The sequence below is a fragment of the Salvia hispanica genome, chromosome 6, assembly GCF_023119035.1.
Source record: "Salvia hispanica cultivar TCC Black 2014 chromosome 6, UniMelb_Shisp_WGS_1.0, whole genome shotgun sequence".
NCBI lineage: Eukaryota > Viridiplantae > Streptophyta > Magnoliopsida > Lamiales > Lamiaceae > Salvia > Salvia hispanica.
Window position 1 is genome coordinate 5,896,759 of NC_062970.1, and position 22,431 is coordinate 5,919,189.

General features: G+C 34.1%; 2 protein-coding genes across 2 annotated transcripts; both read left to right on the forward strand.

Moving 5' to 3' along the window:
- Positions 1-1,969: 1,969 nt before the first annotated feature.
- On the forward strand, positions 1,970-3,682 carry LOC125194260 (chalcone synthase-like). Its single transcript, XM_048092388.1, has 2 exons — positions 1,970-2,292; positions 2,547-3,682. The coding sequence occupies exons 1-2, from the start codon at positions 2,115-2,117 to the stop codon at positions 3,545-3,547; spliced, it is 1,179 nt and encodes a 392-aa protein (XP_047948345.1). The 5' UTR covers positions 1,970-2,114; the 3' UTR covers positions 3,548-3,682.
- A 14,737-nt stretch (positions 3,683-18,419) lies between these two features.
- On the forward strand, positions 18,420-20,316 carry LOC125194261 (chalcone synthase). Its single transcript, XM_048092389.1, has 2 exons — positions 18,420-18,680; positions 19,166-20,316. Exons 1-2 carry the CDS (start codon positions 18,503-18,505, stop codon positions 20,158-20,160), a joined length of 1,173 nt encoding a protein of 390 aa, XP_047948346.1. The 5' UTR covers positions 18,420-18,502; the 3' UTR covers positions 20,161-20,316.
- Positions 20,317-22,431: the final 2,115 nt, after the last annotated feature.

Genomic DNA, 22,431 nt, shown 5'->3' on the forward strand with positions numbered 1-22,431 from the left:
ACTTTCATTACTAATTTTGGTAAAATTTTTCTCTCTAACGAGCTCGATCCCATTAACAATACTTCAATCATTTTTTTTATATACTATCTCTCTCATATTATACTCCCCCTGTCCCACAATAGGAGTCACTGTTATTGTGGGCACGAGTTTTAAGAATTTTAGAAAAATGTGAGTTGGAAAAGTTAGTGAAATATGCGACCCACTTTTTTATCATGGTTTTATAATAAAATTTGAGTGAAGTGAGTTACTGGCATGTGAGACCTACTTACCATTTATGGTAAAAATGAAATATAACTCTTATTGTGGTATGAACTAAAATGACAAAGTTTGATTCTTATTGTGGGCGGAGAGAGTATAAATTATGCACTAAAACTTAAATAATCCCAAAAATATCTATTTTTATGGCACATAGTAGTAAATAAATGAAGTTTTTTTAGATGAATTTGGCGTATAGTTGAAGTAGAGTTGTTGTATAACAATATTTATTGGAAAACATGTTGGATATGATGCAAATTGTTGAAGATGAGATTTAAGAAGTTTAGTGAGTTAAATAAAAAATATTATAGAATAAATAAAATGATTTAATGAATTTTAAATAGAATCATACACCTTCAAGGCCTCTGGGGCAAAATAGTCATCAGAAGTACTTTGGAGTAGTATGTTTTTTCTTCGTCCAGATCTTTAAAACTTGATTTTTCCTATTTAAGAGATAAACCACATTTCTTTAGGGACTAATTCTGAAGCTCACTCACTTAAGATTGTTAGGGTTTAAAAAAGAATTGACTCAACTATCTCAGATTGGATGAAATGTCAATATTATCTTCTATGGCGATACAAGATTCTTTTGGCATGAATTAAATTAAGGGTTGTGATTTAATTACTCAAGGTACAACAACAAATTGTGCTAGGAATCTTGAAAAATCTATTGCTGTGGGGATTCTATCGCCATATAAGATAATATTGACCTTCTATCCATATTGTGCTAGGAATCTTCAAAAAATCTATTGGTGTTTGCATTATTCCGAGCACATGCAGGAAGAGCAGGAAAGTGAAATACGAGCACAAATTGGTGCTTGGAAATTCCGAGCTCTGTTGCTCGGACTTCGCATAAAGGAGTTGATCACTTTTCCGAGCACTTTTCTGGTGCTCGGAAAAACTAGTGTTGTGTTCGAAAAAGTGTTCGGTAATAATTTCGACGAAACAAATGGCGAGCATCACATGTGCTCGAAAACGTGATCGGGAAATGTCATCTTTCCTAGCACTATGTGGTTTTTCCTATTATTTCGTTGCTAGGTAAATGTTCGTTTATTTTGTAGTGTAAGGTTTAAAACTCTGAATTAAGTTGCTCTAAATTCTAATTAGGGCAAACACATCAACGCATGCTTTTGGTTGCTCAAACCACATGACCGCGTGCCTATCGCTTAAGCACGATGCTCAGCTGCCCTAAGCACACGAAGAAGTGGGATAATTAGCGGGTGTCCAAAAAGTTGTTATTATTATTATTATTATTATTATTATTATTATTATTATTATTATTTATTTATTTATTTTTATTTTTTTTTTCAAATTTAAAATTGAATTTTAATTAAATTTGAAAATAGCCCGTGATCATTTTTTGGACAAACGAAGAGGAAGTCGGCTCTTTAATTGCAAGCGACCCTCCCGTTCAACTTGTTGTGAGTCGACATGTGATGGAGAGTAACATGGTCGACATAAACAAGATCTAGTAGAAGCTAGAGTGATCTGGAATAGCTATTTAGAGCCAAAACACGTCAGTGGTTTATGTGATCACTGCCTATAAATAGGCATCATGTCTTTTCATCGAGACCAAAGCGTGTGATCACTCACCACCGATATTATATGTATCAATATATAGACACACTGTGTTTGGCCTAACTAGTGTACAACTGATCAGACAAAATTAATTACTCTAAGGTGTGTTCTTCAAGTATTATGGTGCTATTTTGTGTATTTAGCATTTCGTACAGTATTTTTGAGTTTAATAAAATCATTTCTGTTTGTATTGTTATTCGATTCTTTGTACATCAATATCTAATTATCACTCACTATCTCTTTCTCTCTCGGTCGCAAGAACCACTTTTCCAAATATTCAAATGGTGAATGTGGAGGAGATCCGTCGTGCTCAACGAGCCAATGGTCCGGCCACCGTGTTGGCTATTGGCACCGCCATGCCCTTGAACTGCGTCGATCAGAGCACGTTTCCCGACTACTTCTTCCGTGTCACAAACAGCGAACATAAGACCGATCTCAAGCAAAAGTTTAAGAGCATTTGTAAGACTTCCTATTTCATGCATGCACAATTATTGGCTACCTATTGAGAATTACCGTCCGTCGTTACTTGTCACTAGTTTTAGTTTTTAGTCCGTCTGTCAATACTTGTCACGCATACTTTTTAATACTTTTGCCAGTGGACCCCACATTCCACTAACCTTTTCAACTCATTTTCTATTACATCTCATTTTCTATTACAGTTTCTTAAAACTCGTGCCGGGTCAACTTTTGACGGGTATTGATTTTGTGTGCAGGCGAGAATTCGAAGATCAAGAAACGGTACATGCACTTGACGGAAGATCTCCTGAACCAAAACCCGAACATCGCCGCCTACGCCGCGCCGTCTCTTGACGCGCGGCAGGACATGGTGGTGGCTGAGGTCCCAAGGCTGGGCAAAGAGGCGGCCGAGAAGGCCATCAAGGAATGGGGGCAGCCCAAATCCAGCATCACACACCTCATCTTCTGCACCACCAGCGGGGCCCACATGCCCGGCGCCGACTACCACCTCACCACCCTCCTCGGCCTCCGCCCCTCGGTCAACCGCCTCATGCTCTACCAGCAGGGCTGCCACGGCGGCGCCACCGCCCTCCGCATCGCCAAGGACCTCGCCGAGAACAACGCCGGCGCCAGGGTCCTCGCCGTCTGCTCCGAGATCACCGCCATCTCCTTCCGCGGGCCCACCGAGGCCCACTTAGACAACCTCGTCGGCCAGGCGCTGTTCGGGGACGCCGCCGCCGCCGTCATCGTCGGCTCCGACCCGGTGGCCGGGGCGGAGCAGCCGCTCTTCGAGATCTTCTCGGCGGCGCAGGCGGTCGTCCCCGGGAGCGAAGGCGGGATCGAGGGGCGGCTGCGTGAATCCGGGCTGATGATCCATCTCCTGAGAGATGTACCGGGCCTTATCTCGGCCCATGTGGAGGAGAGCCTGAAGAGGGCGTTTGGGCCGCTGGGGATTTCGGATTGGAACTCTTTATTCTGGATTGCGCATCCTGGTGGGCCTGCGATACTGGATCAGATCGAGGCGGAGCTGGGCCTGAAGCCCGAGAAGCTGCGGGCGTCGCGGCATGTGCTGAGCGAGTATGGGAATGTGTCTAGCACGACTGTGCTGATTATTTTGGATGAGATGAGGAAGTCCTCGGCTACGGACGGGCTGACCACCACCGGGGAGGGGCACGATTGGGGTGTGCTTTTCGGGTTCGGCCCGGGCCTCACGGTGGAGACGGTTGTGCTGCGAAGCATGCCGATTCATTCACTGTGACTTCGGTTTTGTAAACTGTAATGCTATAACTCATGAAGATGTATTTATGTTTTGATGATGTAACAATAAAGGTTGAGGATATATTCAATTTGGAACGATCTACTGGGCCTTTATGATGGGCAGATTTATTTTTAAGATGGATTTGTTACATGTTGATAAGATAACTATAATAGTATTAGTTCTCCTGCACTCAAGCCCATTAGCAAGCCCGAGCCCACAGATCCAGCCCAAACACCATTTCCTAATAAAGTAATGAAGATGGCCATAAGATAGCAATTCCTTGCTTAAATTTGATGAACTTGTTCAAGGTTTCCTCCAATCGACCCTACATTTATTCTAATCAATCTTATGAAGCTAGAGAAAAAGGGATAACTTGATGTTTGTCATATGTACAAATTTTGATACTCATATGATACCAATATTACATCTCAGAATCAAAACGAATCTATGAAACATATAGAAGGAACAAATGCTAACGTGAACCAAATATAAACGAATTATTGTGTTTGCATGGAGCGTAGTCTCTGAAAACAAATATCACTAATTGTCCCTGAACTTATTGTATAATCAAGGTTCTTTTTTTACAACACATACCCATGCTGGGATTTAAGTTTTTTCAATCTATTGTCTGAGATGTCCAGTTCATCTCAGAGCCTATCTCTATTTTCTCCTGCCACGTCAGCAGCTCATCTCAGAGCTTATTTCCATACAGTGACAATCTATCCCATAGCCTATCTCAGAGCCCATCTTATTTCCACATTAGCACTATTTTTATATATTTCACTTTTAATTATTGGTGTAAATTAAAGACAACGTAAGTAATAAAAAAATATATTTTATTAAAAACAAAATAAAACATCCTACATTAAAAAAAACCAAGATAAAGATAGGTAAATACATAGAGAATAACGGAAACACAAATCATTCGGACTCGGCGCCTCAATCGGCCCGAGATGTGTAGAAGAGATTAATTAAATAAAAAAAAAAATATTTGCGCCTCGATCGACTCGAGACCCCGCAATGGAGGCCCATCGCAAGGCCGATGAGGGCCGATATCCGCATCGACTGGGGCGTTGCACCGGCGCAAGGGCGGAGGCGTTGGGGATGGGAGATCGGCCCCCATTGTGATTGCAACTTGAATTATCGTATAATGAGATAATTCCATCGTTGAACATATGAGATTGCAACTTGAAATATCGTCCAATGAGATACTTTGTGAATCAATTACTCAACCATCTAGATATTAGACTTTGAAACTCCTCCAATAAGTTAAGACACTTAAAAACTGGTGTAATTTATGATAAATAAAAATTTTATTTATTAATACACTATAAATATAATAGTTAGCATAACCACGTCTGCTACTTTCCTATAAAAGAAACTGATAAATTTAAAATTGAAGTTAAGGGAATTAAATCACCGACAAACGCAAGTGGATACACATCACACATCAGGCTAGACTGTTCAAAATGTGCATAGCATAAACCATTTATTTTGCTTGGTACAATCTAATTAATGAACGTATACTAACTGTATCATGAATCATGAACCATGAACCATGACCGTTGATTCAAAAGTGGAATATGATGGCCTTGTGATCTACCAACCCATTTCATATACTATAATAATGCCCAATATATGTGGAAAATATTTCCTTTTCTTTCCTCGATAGTTACAGTGCCCCAATATATGTGGTCTTGCTTCATGGATCGTGCACGTTATATCAAAACATGTAATAAATAAATATACAAGTTATAAATTGTTTCTATTTTAGGACTCCATATAGTGTAGTATAAAAGAAGTGACCATAAATATAACACTATGTAAATGTTACATCGATGCTAAAAAATGTTCAAAAAATGGAGTTCGAGTTTTCTCGTAACTACTCATTTTTAACTGTTACACGACACGGCGACGACTCGAAAATCTTGTTAGTGGAATTACGCGACAACAAAATCATATGGAAATTTTCATATATTTCTTTATTCATACTACCATTTAATGTTAAAAGTTTGTATGTTTATAATTTTGTACGTCGTTAGGATTGTGGCCAAAATTTATTTTACAGTAAAAATGATTAGTTAATATCCGTAATTCCCTTTAAACGAAACTTGTAAATAGCTGATCAAATTATATCTAAATATTTATTCGGAAGGTAGAAGCAATTTATGTATTTTTTTTTAATTTGAATTAACTTGTTTGTTGATTCACCGAATCTTTTTGATTTTATAAATTGTATTTGCGATTTGACAAACAATATTCATCACCTACCATCACCACATGATATGTAATTTCTTGCTATGTTTTCAATAGGTTGGCAAACTCATCTGAGTTGGGTCGTTATCAAGTCAATTTGATAGCGATTTAATTCAATCAGGATTACCGAATCTGCTATTAAAGAAAGTTTCAATTTGAAAACGAATCCAATTTGCTACCTTTAAACCTGAACATGAGTCACACATTACACGAACTCGTGAACGACATGATATTAAATGAATTGATCTATGACACAATTGCAACATTATAACGACTTAGACTTGATTTACGTGATTAAATATGATATTACACCATTTAAAGAATAAAATTAAAGTAGATATTAATTTTTAATAGGTTATCAGTATTCAACCCGAACCCAAACTGAAATTATCGAATTCTTAACAGGTTAAACTAATAAAGACACGAATCCAATAAGGATTAGCCTTAAGTCCATTAATTTTATACTATAAATTCATGTTGAATAATCGTGTTGTGTCAAAAACTGACAATCCTGACTTAATCCAAATCTGTTGATTTCATGTGGTTTCGTATTCTATTTTTATATCGTGTAAAAAAGATGATGTCCTCCGCCAATATTTTAATTAGTTAAGAGATATTTTCAGATGTCGTGAAATTCTCTTTCACCCTTTATTTTATACAGGCTGATATTTTTAGGCATGTTCCAAATTCATTGTACACCATTGTTTTGCTATCATTGGTCACAAATTTCTTTCTACGTCGTCGTAATCAAACGCATGATCCCTTCGAAAAATAGGAATCTTCATGAGTCTGTTTTTAATTTGTTTTCTTCAAAAATCAATTTATGGGAAGATTATCGTATCCTGCTGATTCAACACTAGTATATCAATATATATAACCTTACGCAGTATTTTTGTTCATCATTAATTAAGCGCAAAATATGTGTTTGTATAAACTAATCACTATTCTATTTCGCATGATGTATTTTTTGTTTAACCAATGTTTGAGTAATTACTTTATTCTTATTTGTATTCAGCATTATGCATGGTTGTGAAACGTGCATTTTATTTTACAAAACACATTGAAAGGTCCTTTACTAGTACATTTTCATTAGGTCTTTTATCAAATTTTGTTTCATTTAGTCAATTTACAAATGCATTTTTTTTTATTGGATCATTTTATAATTTTTTTTGTTTAATTAGGTCTTTATACTAATGTATTTTTGATATAAAAAGTTTATATGCATTTATTTTTCATTTGATTGGTTTTTTTTAACATACTTCAGAATTTAATTATTTTTTCTTACGTTCATTAGTTTTTTTTTTTCTCCTATTTAATTCAATAACAATAATTACTAAAGAATTATTGGAAAATTTTAAATTTATTGATATGATCATTATCAACTTATAAAGTTTTTTATTTTTTCAATGATTATTGAAACGATATTGCAATTGAATTAATTCCCAAATAAATAAGAGATAAAAAGTAGAGTTAATTAACACAAGTAAATTTAATTAAATTATAAAGTCTATTAAATAAAAATCAAACAAAAAAATCTCTTAAAATAAAATGCATTAACAAAGAATATAATGAAACAAAATACATTAGTAAAAGGACATACAAAAATTTATGAACTAACATAATAAAATAATATATACTCTTAGTACAATGACCTTCATATGTTTTGCCTTGTCTTAATTGTATGCACACTTTTATATAGCATTTGAATAAAAACCCGGATTAAAATTTTCTTATCATTATTATAAAGTTATTTGCCGATAAATATATGATCTTTCAACATTTTCGAGCTTTTTTTCGAATTTTTATTTTTTAATATGAATACATCAACTTTTCTATTTTTTTTCTCCGACAAATAATTTCGGTCAAATTAAAGTTGATGTGGAGTACACTTGACATATAGTTGTCTACGAGGCGAAAGGTTAAAAAGCGATATAGTAACATTTTATTAGCCTGCAAATAAATGAACTTTCGACATTTTCTAATTGTTTCCCTAAACTTTCCTCTTTTGTAATTTAAATACATGAACTATGATATTCTCTGAATTTTTTCTTTCTATCTCTCTCTTACTTCAGTAGTTGTGTATTAAAACCCGTGTTGTCCCAAATATTTATATTTTTATGGAACGAGAGGAGTATTACTAATTGGAAACTAAAAGATAGTCTCTAATGACTTAAAGGATAGAACTATATTATAATCCAACTTCTAATCTTATATAAAAACAACTGCAAATAAATTCAATCCCTTCGATAGAATTTGACACAAATAAAAATAACTTAAATCCAAAATTAAAAACAGCCAAAAACGTATATTTAATCCCTCAAGGGGATAGATTTGACTTACAAAATAACTGAAATTTAATCAAAACTAGAAGTACAAAGGTAAACTCCTATTGCAAGTCTTCATCTCATCGAAGGGGTAATATATGTTGATTGAGTTTCTAGTATATGTTGTTGTATGACCATGTTGGTTGTATTGTACGGCTGTACGGACTGAATTGTATGGTTGTGTACTTGTGTTGATTATATTGTACGATTGTGCTGATTAAATTGCGTGGTTGTCCCGAATCATCCTTCACATGCCAATTTTACGGAATTTATGAATGTATAATTATATAAATACAAAATACAGATCCATATGAGATTTATTATACTTCCTCCGTCAGCAAAATATTGTTCAGGTTTGACTCGACACAAATTTTAAAAAATGTGAAGAAAAGTGAGTGGAAAAAGTTAGTGGATTGCAGGTCCCACATTTATATATTACTCCCTCCGTCCCGGCTAAGATGACACATTCCTTAGCCGGCACGGGGTTTTAGGAGTAATTGGTTAATGTGTTTAATTGGAGAGAGAAAAGGTGGGTGGAAGTATTAAAATAGAGAGAGAAAGAAAGGTGAATATTTTAATAGGGGTGAGAAAAAGTGGTTGAGTGTATTAATTGGAGAGAGAAAGTTTCCAAAAAAGGAAATGTGTCATCTTAGTTGAGACAAACTAAAAAGAAAAACGTGTCATCTTAAATGGGACGGAGGGAGTAATTTTATAATAGAATGTGAGTATAATGAGTTAGTGGAAAATGATGACTATTTATCAAAAATAGAAAAAATGTAAAGTGGATAATATTTTGCGGACGGATCAAAATGATATTGGATAACATTTCAGGAGAGGGAGTAGATCAATATACTAATTCAGCTGGATTAGCTTACAAATTTATTTGGACTAGTATACTTTATACATATTCCATGTGCGCATTCTATTTTTACAAGATTTAAGATAGGACAAAATTGTGTGTTTAATAATACCCTATGTAGTAGGTCAAACGGGTCGGCCCATCGGATTTTGGGTCAACCCTATTCGGGTTGCGGGTCAATCTGATATGAGCTAATCGGATTGTGATTTTGGGGTATAAAAGTTCAGCCCTAGCCCTAAAAGTTCGGGTTCCGTGCTAACCCATCGGGTTAATCGGGTTGCTACCGATAAGATTAATATGCGATCAATCCAATAAATAATGAAGAAGTTTAGTTATATTCATAAAATGTAAAATATATAATCACGATAAATTTGAGATATATGCTTAAACTCAATCATAAACATGATCAAATATTAATATTTGAGATATTTTGTGAAATTTTAATGCATGGATTAGAAATTTAAATATTTTTTAGTGAATATGAAGTTTTTAATTAATTTATTAATATTATATTAATAAAAATTTAATATATAATGTATATATTTAGTATAAAATTGAAAGTTATTTTTTTAGCTATCTATATTATAAAATTAATCAATGAAGTGTTGAATTAGGAGTAAAAAAAAAATAATATAAATTTTATCGAGTTTTCGGGCCAGCCCATAGGGTTTTCGGGTCTGGCCCTAACAGATTGCGGGTTAATCGGATGCAGGCTAATCGGGTTTTAATTTTATCGGACTAGAAATTTCTAACTCTAACCCTATAAATTTAGCGGGCTATTCGCACCAACCCACAAGTTTCGAGCTACACTGACATCCCTACCTAACCCTATGTATGCATAGATCCGTATATTATTTCCTCCAAATTCTATTTGCAGATGTGAAATGCCTTTTAGTCTCCACCATCCACATCGTAGATCTAACGCCTCAAATACGGAGTAATATTTTGAGCAAATTATAATTCAGTATGCTACCTAACTCTTCATTTTTCAAGTGTGGGTCACAATGTCCATTAGACATTACTCATGATGGTGCTATCGCGTGTCGGCTGAAACATCTAATGATTCTTGAAAATTAGTTTGCACTTTCTATTAAATGATATTGATGTGAAGGGTGAACATTGAGGGCTTGTGATAAGAAACTAGGAGTACTATTTAAAATTGCTATCTTATAAAAATATTTATCTAGTTTTAAATAAAATTAACTTCCAGAGCTGATTCAAGCTAAAAACAGAAAATCATGTTTCATATGGTTATAATATAAGCACATCCTTACTTATCGTTCCATCATTTAATTTTCTATATGGGAGGCCCTTAGGGATGAGATTTGAACCTTTTACAAGAATATTATATATTTGTAGTTATACTCCTCGTGTGGACGGATATACTGCGCTGCGGACAAATTTGTAAATACGCTATTCTTCAAAATCACAAAAAATTTTTGCCCATTGTTATGTCTTAAAAGAATTTATAAGTAGGAGTAGTACACTAGTACTTATATTACAGCCCAAAAATTTGGAGTCAATTTAACTAATAAATATAGATAAATTATACATATATACTTGAACTTTTTTAGATATTAACAAAAATTGATTTATAAATATTACTTCCATCGTTCACGACTAATTGACGCTAATTTTCTTTTTCCGTTCACAACTAATTGACACATTTATTTTTTATTATTGTTGGTAATGGATTCACATTCAACAAACACATTTCAGTCACATATTATTTTAAAATTAGTAGATTTCATATTCCATTAACTTTTCAACCTACTTTTCTACTATGTTTCTTTAAACCAGAGCCGAGTTAAACGGACTTAATAAATAGTGGACGGATAATGTAAATATATTACATGCTAATCTTTCAGTAATAATTAGTAAAATATTAAAATTTAAAACTGAATATATAGTATAGATTCGAAAAAAATATATTTTTATTAAATACACCTTAATTATTTCGAATCAAGAAATCATATGAAAATTCATAATATTTCTTTAAATGACTTCTCATGGGACCATTTTTAAAATATTAATACTAGTACTACATATTTTTTTATTTTTAAAAGTCCTTGTCATTTTTATAAATGACTTCTCATGGGACCATTTTTTACTAATGTCTCATGGGACCATTTTTCACAAATGCTTCTATATTGGGACCATAAACAAGAATATCTAAATATCTATAAAAGCATTCTATTTCTATGTCGAAAATATTGATATAGAAAATTAGTACATTTGTTTATGAAGATTCTACGTAAAGGATCCACAAAATTGATGATAGTATAGACATGTATATGAACCGTATTATATTTCTAACAATTACGGTGTGTTTTTATAATTAAACATTTCCATTAACTACTCCATAATTTTTTGCAATTATGTACTGTAGTACTACTATCTTCTTCCACTCATCTTTTGACTTCCCAATAAAAATGTCAAACTCGAATTTTTAACAGGTACTGTACAAATCATCATGAATACGTTTAATTATAATTTTCATTTATTCATTATTACATCAATTAATATTCTTTTGTCTCCTCATCAATACATTTTATTATATTTATTTTTCCATTTAATACACTAAAAAATAATAATAGTGATAATAATAGTAGTAGTAATAAATGAAGTGATTAGAAAATCTTAGTTGCTAAGCAATGCATGAGGAATTTAATTGGACATGGAATGTCCACGTTCTAGTGTAGAGAAACTAATCTCAGTTGCTCGTGTTATTTGCTTGTCCATAAAATTGTAGTAGAAAGTAGAAACTGAATTGATGTCATATTGTTTCATTATTTCAATTCTCCTCAATAAATGTATGATCTGTAAAAGGAATGCCTATCATTTCATTCTGATTGTACCTAACAAAAATATCAACTTCGGGACAAATTATATTCATGAAAATGCTACTATAAGAATTTAGATATTAAAATCAAAAGCACTGATTTTTAGTATGATCTAAAGTTTCATAGATTCTTTAGATTAATACATGAAAAATGTGGTTTAACTGTGCTAAATAACAAAATTTTGATCTGTATACGTACGTGTTTGGCTCTTCGATATTTTATTATTTTATACGTATGGGTAAGAGACACTGTGGATTTAATAGTTTGTTATATTTCCAAAAAATTAAAACATGTACATTTTGGTTATTGAACTCGTTTAAAAGGTCAATTTTGGTCACGAGGCGGTTCGGAGATGTCTACGTTGGTATTGTAATGTGGTTGCAGTGGCTGCTATAGTGGGAGAGGCGACACTGGTGACCGAGGAGGAGGAGGAGGATCGGTGGTGAAGAGGGACGTTTGGCTGACCGCATATTTGAAAGTAAATTCTATCACTGTTAGGATTAATAGTTATTTAAATCATGAAGTTTGGTCAAATTTTAATATATCCTATGAATTTTAAAATTGTAATACAAAATTAAGAAATTTTAATTTTTCTCAATTGTCTCAATAATATAGTACAAAATTTCGTCTTTAAATTACTAATATTCAAAATGACATATCTCATAAAAATAAGTAATTTTTATTTCATTTCTTTTTTCTTTTGTTATAGTATTAATGAAAAAATTTACTTCCTCTGTCTCACTTTAGGAGTCTCGAGACAAATGTTTCATAAATGGTAATAGACCCCACATTTAACTAACTTTTTTCCACTCATATTTTATTCTAAAACTAATATGTAAAAGTATGATCCACATTCCACTATTTTTGTCATCAATTTTTCTTTACATTTTTAAAACTCATGTCGAACTCAAATGGAACTCCTAAAGTGTGACGGAGAGAATAATTTTAAATATTATCACAGGGTTAGTAATAAAATGCAAACTTATATATTATACAAACTCAAAACTCTTCAACACAGCTTCAACACTGTTTCAATACAATATCAACACACTGTAAAATTCCAAGATTTTAATGTCAACACAGTATCAACACAACATCAATTATTGACTACCGTTGAAATTCTGTTAACATTTTTCTGTTTTTTTTTGTGATCTGTTGACATTTTTCAAAGGTCCAGATCATAGTTTTGAACTTGTACAATATTTAGAGTTTTCATTTGATCCTATTCCTATTATCGTAATACTACATTTTATATAAAAAGAGACAACTAGAAAAAAAAATAAAATTTTGTTATTTGATATTTCAATATTAAACTTCATAAATCTAATCAAAATTTAACCAGTTTTTATAATTTAATTATTAATCCTTACTACACCAACACTAGCTAGCGTCAGTCTAGGGGTGTCGAAACGGGTGCCAGCAGGTATCCGCACCCGATTTTGCGAGTACCCGATCCCAAAAATTCACGTTTTATGGCACCCGATACACGACCCGCAATGCGGGTATGCAGACCCACATATGAGGGTACCCGCACCCGTCGCGTGTCCCGCTAAGTAATGAGAAATTACTGTGTTAGTTATAGATTTTGGTCCGCCTTCTTTTATCTATCATCGATGTGGGAATTGTTCTCGCTTAAAAGCTTCTCCTAATACTAATACAAATGGTATGAAATATTCTTATGCAACTGGTATAACCCTATTCATCCCTTTACTGCTCAAGTTAATGTAAAATATTAACTCATTAACTGAAAGAAATAATTTCGCATATACTTTTATCATCTTGCAACTTTTTTATGGTGATATAAACACTATGAATATATGTTCAGACATGGTGTGGAGCAGCCGAGCAACTAAATATGCATATCAAACATTAACCAATGTCGATGTAGGAGAATAAAAACTCATGCTCGTGGGTTCATCATATACTTAAAACTCATTTTATTTTTAAAAGTTGAAAGTAATTAGAGACGAGTATAGCCATAGAAATAAGAAAGGAGAGTTAAGAAAATTGTTGTGGCTCTTTCTCATGCTTGGTTCTCCCACACCGAGAGTAGATATATGGTGGTTTAAGTTTGTGTTGTATAAATATAGGGTAAAATTTAGACCTAATTAGAGTTTGAATCGGGTAATTGGTCAGGTAATCGGGTATACCCGATACCCAACGATCTCCTAGTTTGAATACCCGATCCCGATTATAAGTTATTTATTCAATTGTTTTTTCTTGTTAGCTCTTGTAGTTATTTTGATTTCTCTTGTTGATAAAATCATGTTTTAGTCGGTTTAATTGGTCTGTTGAGGTGCCTAATGTTGAGTTTTGATGCTTGAAGTGTCTATTTCCAGCCAATTATCCTATCTTTTGGAGTTTCATGTGTTTGTTGAGTGTTCTAGGATAAATAGACGAAAAAGAGGCGAAAATCCGGCCGTATGTGCAAAGGAGGCAGCGGAGCCTCCAAAAGCTTCACCCGGCCGGGTGCATTTCATGCTGATAAATTCCACCCGGCCGGGTAGGACGGAATCAGCGTATGAAGGTCAGAAAGGGGTCGAAAAACGACACCCGGCCGGGTAGAATTTCCAGCAAAAAAATCCCACCCGGCCGGGTATATCAGTCTGACGGGTTTGACTTCTGAAAACGCCATTTTTGACGGAAAAATATCAGGAGAAAAACGCCTAGGGTTGCATTCTGCGAGATAAATTCTACCTTACCGCCTCCAACACCTACACAGACCTCCAAGAACACTTCTAGAGAGAATTGAAGATTGAAGACTCCAAATCGGAAGATTGAAGACTTCATTCCATAGATTCGTTCCATATGAGTTCTTAGTATCTATCTTTCATGTTTTTGTTCGGATCCTTTGAGTTAAACTTAGTTTTCTCCATGAACATGAGTAGCTAAACACTTTATTGTAGAATTCTTGGTGATGATGCACTAATTTCATAGTTTTTATCCAATTAATTTTGTTCTTACCTTGCTCTTGTAGTTATTTGATTATTCTTGGGTTTATTCCTTTCAATTGCTTGATCACTACTTGATTGTGTAGGATTAATTAGATTAATCGGGAGATGAAATAATTAATCTGGAAATAAGAATAATTCACACCTTAATGCAATAAAACTCGGAGAGTTGAGGTTTTGAGTGAGGTCTTTGACCTAATCGAGCTTTTAAGAGTTAGGGGTTTTAGGATTAGAAGAGGACTTCAATCCTAGCACCTAATCTGCAGGTTTCTCACCTCGGGAGGGGGTTTAATCAATAATTGTGGTCGACTTAGTAATTCTAGAGACGCCAAAAGGTAAGACAATTTGATTGGATAAGAGCTTGGAATTGTGCATCGGATCCTTGAGATCTACAATTTTCTCCATATTATCTTTTTACTCCATGTTTACTTGCTTTTATTTGTTTATTTGTTCATTATATGCTTTTCGTAGTGTTAGAAAACAACCAAACCTTTCATGATTCTTTAGATAGTAGTCAACATTTGTTCGTGGTAGTTAAGTTGATACAAATTTGTCTCTGTGGGATACGATACTCTTGCTTGTTAATTGCTACACTGTCTCCGTACACTTGCGGGTACTACTTGTGTTAAACTAAGTTGAGTCACTTGTGCTTATATATTATTTGATTGATTTTACTATAATACTCGGGAGATGAGTAGTTTAATTTAAAGAGGAGAAATTGACGTCTTTCCCAATACAATCGGGAGATTTGAGCCTTTGAATAAAGGAAATTTGTCTTAGGAGCTTTTAGGAGTTGTTGTCTTAGTTCTAGGAAGGACGCTTCGGTTCTAGGTAGCAATCTACAAATTGTACGTTTCGGGAGAAGATATAATTTTACATCTGTGATAGCTTAGTAACTCTAGAGACCATAATTCAAGGAAGTAATTGGTCGAAAATACCCTTTTGGGGGGTTTGGGCAATTTAGTCTTTTTACACTCTTAACATTTTAAATCTGATATTATTTCAGTGATATACTAAATCTGATATTATTTCAAAATTATCATTCTTCTTCCCTTTTGCCATCCTTCACTTTGTTTCTTTATTTCAAAATTAGATTTAATTTTATAAAATTAAATTTTAGATTTTATAAATTAAATTTTAAATTTTGATTTTTAAATATCAATATATTTTTAATTATTAAAATTACTATTAAATAAAAAATTTATAGTTTTAAGCAATATTTGATAGTGTCTAATATTTAATCAATAAGGTACGACGACGCCTTAGTTTTAATCAATATTTAATAGTTTTAATCATAAATAGATCATATAACACGATTTATTCTGAAACAAATATGCATCTAATGTAAGACTAATATAATTTTCGTTTATTAATTTAAAAATAATCAAATTAACTAGAAAATTTTAACAAAAATTCTCCTATATCAAATTTTTAATCAACTTCATAATATTTAATCCAAGCAATTATAACAGTCGAACGAAGGCTAAATAGAATAGCTCTTATTTTTCCATCATGATTAATCTGTACTTCTTCAATTCAGTTGAATATTATATTAAATAACAGAAATTAATAGTTTTAATCAATATTTATAGTGTCCATGAATTAATAGTTTTAATTAAAAATTTTTATTGATATTTAAAAATCAAAATTTAAAATTTAATTTTATAAAATTAAATCTAATATTGAAATAAAGAAACAAAGTGAATGATGACAAAAGGGAAAAAGAATGATAATTTTGAAATAATATCAGATTTAGTACATCAGTGAAATAATATCAGATTTAAAACGTAAAAAAACCAAATTACCCAACCCCCCCCTCTCAAAGGGTATTTTCGTCACGAAACAGTGAAAAATGACAATTTTCGAGATAAACGCTTATTCCAAGGTTTTCTGAGGATATTTTAATAGTCTGGGGACTAAGGGCGAGATAAACACATGGTCCAGGGACTGTTTTTGTAATTCACTCTTTTTTTTATAGTGAACTACATAGTTAGTCCGTGAACTTTGAGGTTTGCATATCAGTAGCCTCTGGACTTATAAAAATATTTTGGTAGATCCTTGGACTAAAATATAATCATATACTACCCCCGTCCACCAAAATTTGTCCCACTTTGACCCGACACGGGTTTTAAGAATTGTAATGGAAAGTGAGTTGAAAAAGTTAGTGGATTGTGGGTCCTACTTTATATATTAGTTTTATAATAAAATGTGACTAGGAATGAGTTAGTGGAATACGGGGTCCACTACCAAAAATAGTAAAAGTGAAATGGGACAAATTTGGGGGAATGGACGGAAATGGAAAAATGGGAAAAATTTTGGTGGACGGAGGTAGTAAGTGGTATTTTTGCCACTATTCATCCTAGAATTAATTTGTTCATTTTAAATAAAATTAACACTACAAGAAAAAAAGATAAATTACCGAAGGTGGACAATCCCTCGGTAATTACGTATGAAACTCGCTAAAAAATTTACCGATGCGTAAATTATAGACAAAAATTTCTGCCCATAGCACCGTTAACGACGTAAAAATAGGAATTACTAAAAAAAAATTCTATCAGTAAAATTAATCATTTTTGTAGTATAATTACATTTTAAAGTTAATTTATGAAATAAAATGAACAAATTCGTAATATTGGGATCCATAAGCTATTATGTTTTAAATCAAAATCATTTAATAAAATTGTTTGTGAAATGGGAATAATTCAATTTCGTGTGTATAATCGGACAAATAGAAATATATATGATAGCCTAAGTATCATCTTTTGAATCAAAATCATTTAACAAAGGAGTTCAGGAATAATTAAAAATATTTAGTGGTATTTAGTGTTGCCCCCTAAAAATTCATTTTGTATTAATTCATTGAAAAATGATGATTTAGTTATTTATTATATTTCATTCGTCCTGAGAAATATAAATTCTATTATTTTTAATATGTCTCTGAAAAGCACGAACTTCTTTTAGAAACTCCTAAAGTGTAGTCAGCGGTCTAAAATTCTAATATGACCATACATCTACATATTCATAATCATACCTTCCCTATAAATTATAATAGTAAATTAACATCCTAATAGTTAGTTAACCGTTCGCATGTAGCCATGGCTAGATAATATTGCTGATTTATCGATGTAGAAATGACATTTAACCTTCAACAACTTTCGGCCAACTTATTAAGTATACCAACGTGGCTAGTTCTCCACTTAGTTTATAGTGGCATTTATTAGCTATGTACCAAATTGGCTATTTGCCAAACTGAACTTAGACACTCTTTTTGTTGTTTTCACCGGGGCAACCAAATTTATTACTACTATAAAAATAAATTTATTTTGCATCTTAAAAATAAAGTTGTAGAAAGTATAATAGTTTTAATAAAATCGTCACTTAATAATTCTTTTTCTCAACCATATAATCTTACTTTCATATTTTGAAAGGTTAATACTTATTTATTTATTTCGGTAGAACTAGAAACCTAATTTGAAGGGATGAATTTGGTACAAAAAATACAAGTCACGTGGATGGTCCGATGTCACGTGCTACATTGCCCCTAAGTTGTTACCACTCAACAAGGCGTTACTCCTTCACGTGATCCCAGCTACCAAACCACTTAACCCATATTTATATGGCCCCTTAGCCTACTCCTTCCCATAATCAAATTAACAAACTTTCTCCCACACCACTGCACTCTCTCCCACTCCTAAACCACCGCTTTTTTTTGTTGAACTAGAATGGTGACCGTGGAAGAGATCCGCCGTGCCCAGCGCGCCGAGGGGCCCGCCACCGTGCTCGCCATCGGAACCGCCACCCCTCCCAATTGCGTCGATCAGAGCACCTATCCGGATTACTACTTCCGCATCACCAACAGCGAGCATATGACCGACCTCAAAGAGAAGTTCAAGCGCATGTGTAAGTTTTCCTATTTCCTTGTTTCCTTTTATTTTGCATTAGAACGTATTGCACGTGGTGTGTTCAATAAGTCATAATTATAGAAGCCCGTTCCTATCTTCATGGAATTGTGATTACAATTGCTTGGACGCACAGCTTGTCAATCAGTCCGGACCACTGATTTTTTACTCGTCAGATAGAATTTCATCCAAATTCCCACTCTTGGCTAGTTTTTCAGAGTTTTGGAGTACTAAACACTAACTCGGAAAACTTTAGGTTATTTTTCATAATATTCCAATTGTAGTTCTTTCCATTCCAAGAAAAAGATGACGAAATTGCATGAAATTTTGTCATCTTACAACATGCAATGTGTCTTAACCTAAAAACACCCATACGCACTCATGTCTCATCTTTTGCTTCTCAATTTCAAATTCCCGTTACAATCCAAACAAAATCCATAGTCTAATAAAAAAAGTGAATTAAGTATTTATGCTAATTATGATCAGGCGAGAAGTCGATGATCAAGACGCGGTACATGCACCTGACGGAGGAGTACCTGAAAGAAAACCCGAACGTGACCGCGTACATGGCGCCGTCCCTGGACGCGCGTCAGGACATCGTGGTGGTCGAGGTCCCGAAGCTAGGCAAGGAAGCCGCCCAGAAGGCCATCAAGGAGTGGGGCCAGCCCAAATCCAAAATCACCCACGTCGTCTTCTGCACCACCAGCGGCGTCGACATGCCCGGCGCCGACTACCAGCTCACCAAGCTCCTCGGCCTCCGCCCCTCCGTCAAGCGCTTCATGATGTACCAGCAGGGCTGCTTCGCCGGCGGCACCGTCCTCCGCATGGCCAAGGACCTCGCCGAGAACAACGCCGGCGCCAGAGTCCTCGTCGTCTGCTCCGAGATCACCGCCGTCACCTTCCGCGGCCCCAGCGACGCCCACCTCGACAGCCTCGTCGGCCAGGCCCTCTTCGGCGACGGCGCCGCCGCCGTCATCGTCGGCTCCGACCCCATCGTCGGCGTCGAGCGCCCCCTATTCGAGCTGGTCTCCGCCGCCCAGACCATCCTCCCCAACAGCGAGGGGGCCATAGACGGCCACCTCCGCGAAGTAGGCCTAACATTCCACCTACTCAAAGACGTCCCAGGGCTCATCTCGAAAAACATCGAGAAGAGCCTCAAGGAGGCCTTCGCGCCCATAGGGATATCGGACTGGAATTCGATTTTCTGGATAGCGCATCCCGGTGGGCCCGCGATTCTGGACCAGGTGGAGGAGAAGCTGGAGCTGAAGCCGGAGAAGATGAGGGCGACGAGGAGCGTGCTTAGCGACTACGGGAACATGTCGAGCGCGTGCGTGCTTTTCATATTGGACGAGATGAGGAAGGCCTCCGCCAAGGAGGGGCTGAGCACGACCGGGGAAGGGCTTGAGTGGGGGGTGCTCTTCGGGTTTGGGCCGGGCCTCACGGTCGAGACGGTCGTGCTGCACAGCGTCAACATTAATTAATTCAAGTGTGGGGATATGCTAGCTAATCTATTCCTACTACAACTATTCTGCTTTCATTTATTTTTATTAATTGCTCAAGATAAAATGGTATGTCATGTGTGGTTTCTCATAATATAAGTTAAGTTGGTGTGGTAATATATATGCTTTTCTTTGTTATTTTCTGTCTCTATGTATGTTATGCAACTTTGTGATTTTTCTTTACTAATAAGATATGTTTAGATGTTATTTCTAACGGCTCGGTTATTTATCTATGTCACATTATTGATAAGTATTTATACAATTGTCAAAGAAATGAATTTGTGTATTTGGTGAAAAGATCGATATTTTTGGCTTTCGGAATAGTACTTCAATATTTTTCAGGATGTAACTAATGAATCAGGGAGAGTTAATGTATGTATTACGTCCATATTTTTGGGACGTATTGACATATTTAGTGTAATAAACGGTGTTTGGATTTGAATCATTTATCGTATACGAACATATACACGTGACATCAATATCACAAACTTAACAATTTTACTCTAACTAGAAATGAAAATCATGTGTAAACAAAGTGTAAAATTCCTGGGATCGGGCCCATTTACAAGGCAAAAAAATCGCAATCATCGAAAATATGACATATCGCTAAATTAAAATATACACCTAAATCAACCCAATTGATATGGCTCTTCAATAGACTACAGGGAATAAAAAAATTTACTCCTCGAGCCTTTAATATATGTGCGCAGGTTTTCAAAATTATTTGATTATGTGAATAGAAGTTGATGAAAAAAGTTAGTATAACGTGAGCTCCACTTTATATACTATTCTTTTATCTCATAATGGAGGTCACACTTGATGATTGAACGAGAATTTAGTGTTAAATGGAAAGGAAAAATATATTTTTATACATTGATGAGAGAAAGAATCTTTTCACAAAGTATCATCTTTTATGGAACAACTAAAAAGAAAGTGTGATATTTACTTGGTGGAATAAACTAAAAAGAAATACTAGTTCCAAAATAATTATGAGTAAAATGATTTAATGGAATGTGAGGTCATTTACTGGTAATAGTAAAAGTGGAACGACAAATCTATATGAATAAATCGTACGCCTCCATATCGATTTCTATGCATTTGGAAATTTATCTCAACTACTAAGATTTCGTATATTGTGAGGCAGTAATACCAAAGACGGCAAAGAGTGACGAATGGAGATGTACTAATTAACAGAATAGGTAAATAGCAATTTCGAATTATAGAGTTTAGTCCTATTCTGAGTAGTCGTTCAAAGTTTGAAACTAAATAGTTAATTTCAATGTATATAATTTTAATTTTTTTTCTTGGCTATCCTACAGCCCTAGGCAAAATTTTAGATGATGTTTACGTATGGAATGTGGTGGCTTAACTACTCGATTGTTTTGAAAAACTTTAGTTGATCGATTAGAACATAGTCGTTCAAGCTTTAGCTAGACGTAATAGTATGAGGTGAAATGCTTATTTTTATATACCCTAATTTTTTTTACAAAGAGGGTTGGGACCGGCCGAACGGGGGTAGTGTTAAATTAGAATATTCTATACTACATGGATGTAGGGCTGTCAAATTGTGCGTGTTGGGTCGTTATCGTGTCAACCAATTATCGACCCAATCCACCCAACCCGAAATCATCGGGTTCTTAACGGGTTCGTGCGTGTTATCGTGTACCCCCCCAAAAAAAAAGTCAACTCTCTGTTAATGATAGTAAGTTAGCTTGACACGACACGATAACGATTTAAACATGATGTTATTATACGATTTAAACATGATGTTACTCGATAAAATAAAAAATTACAAATTAAAATAATTATTTTCTTAATCAAAATAATAAAATTAAAAATAAAGTGATATTAAATCTATATAATAAAATTAATTAATTAAAAAAATTAATTTTAATAAAATCTAAGCATTATATTTTCTTAAAATTCATACTAAAAAATTAATTAATATTTTTTAATTAATAAAATTAAAGTATAATATTTTTTAATTAATTAAAATTAAAGTATAATATTTTTTTAATTAATTAAAATTAAAGTATAATATTTTTAATCAAAAAAATAACTAAAATTTTAAATTTAATAATTTTTTAATTAATAAAAAATAATTTTTTAATTAATAAAAAATAATTTTTTAATTAATAAAAAATAAATTTTTTTTCTTAACGTGTAACCCAAACCCGACCCAACTCGTTATCTTCGTGTTCTTATTGGGTCGACACTATTAGGACCCAAATCCTGAACGTGCATGTTCGTGTC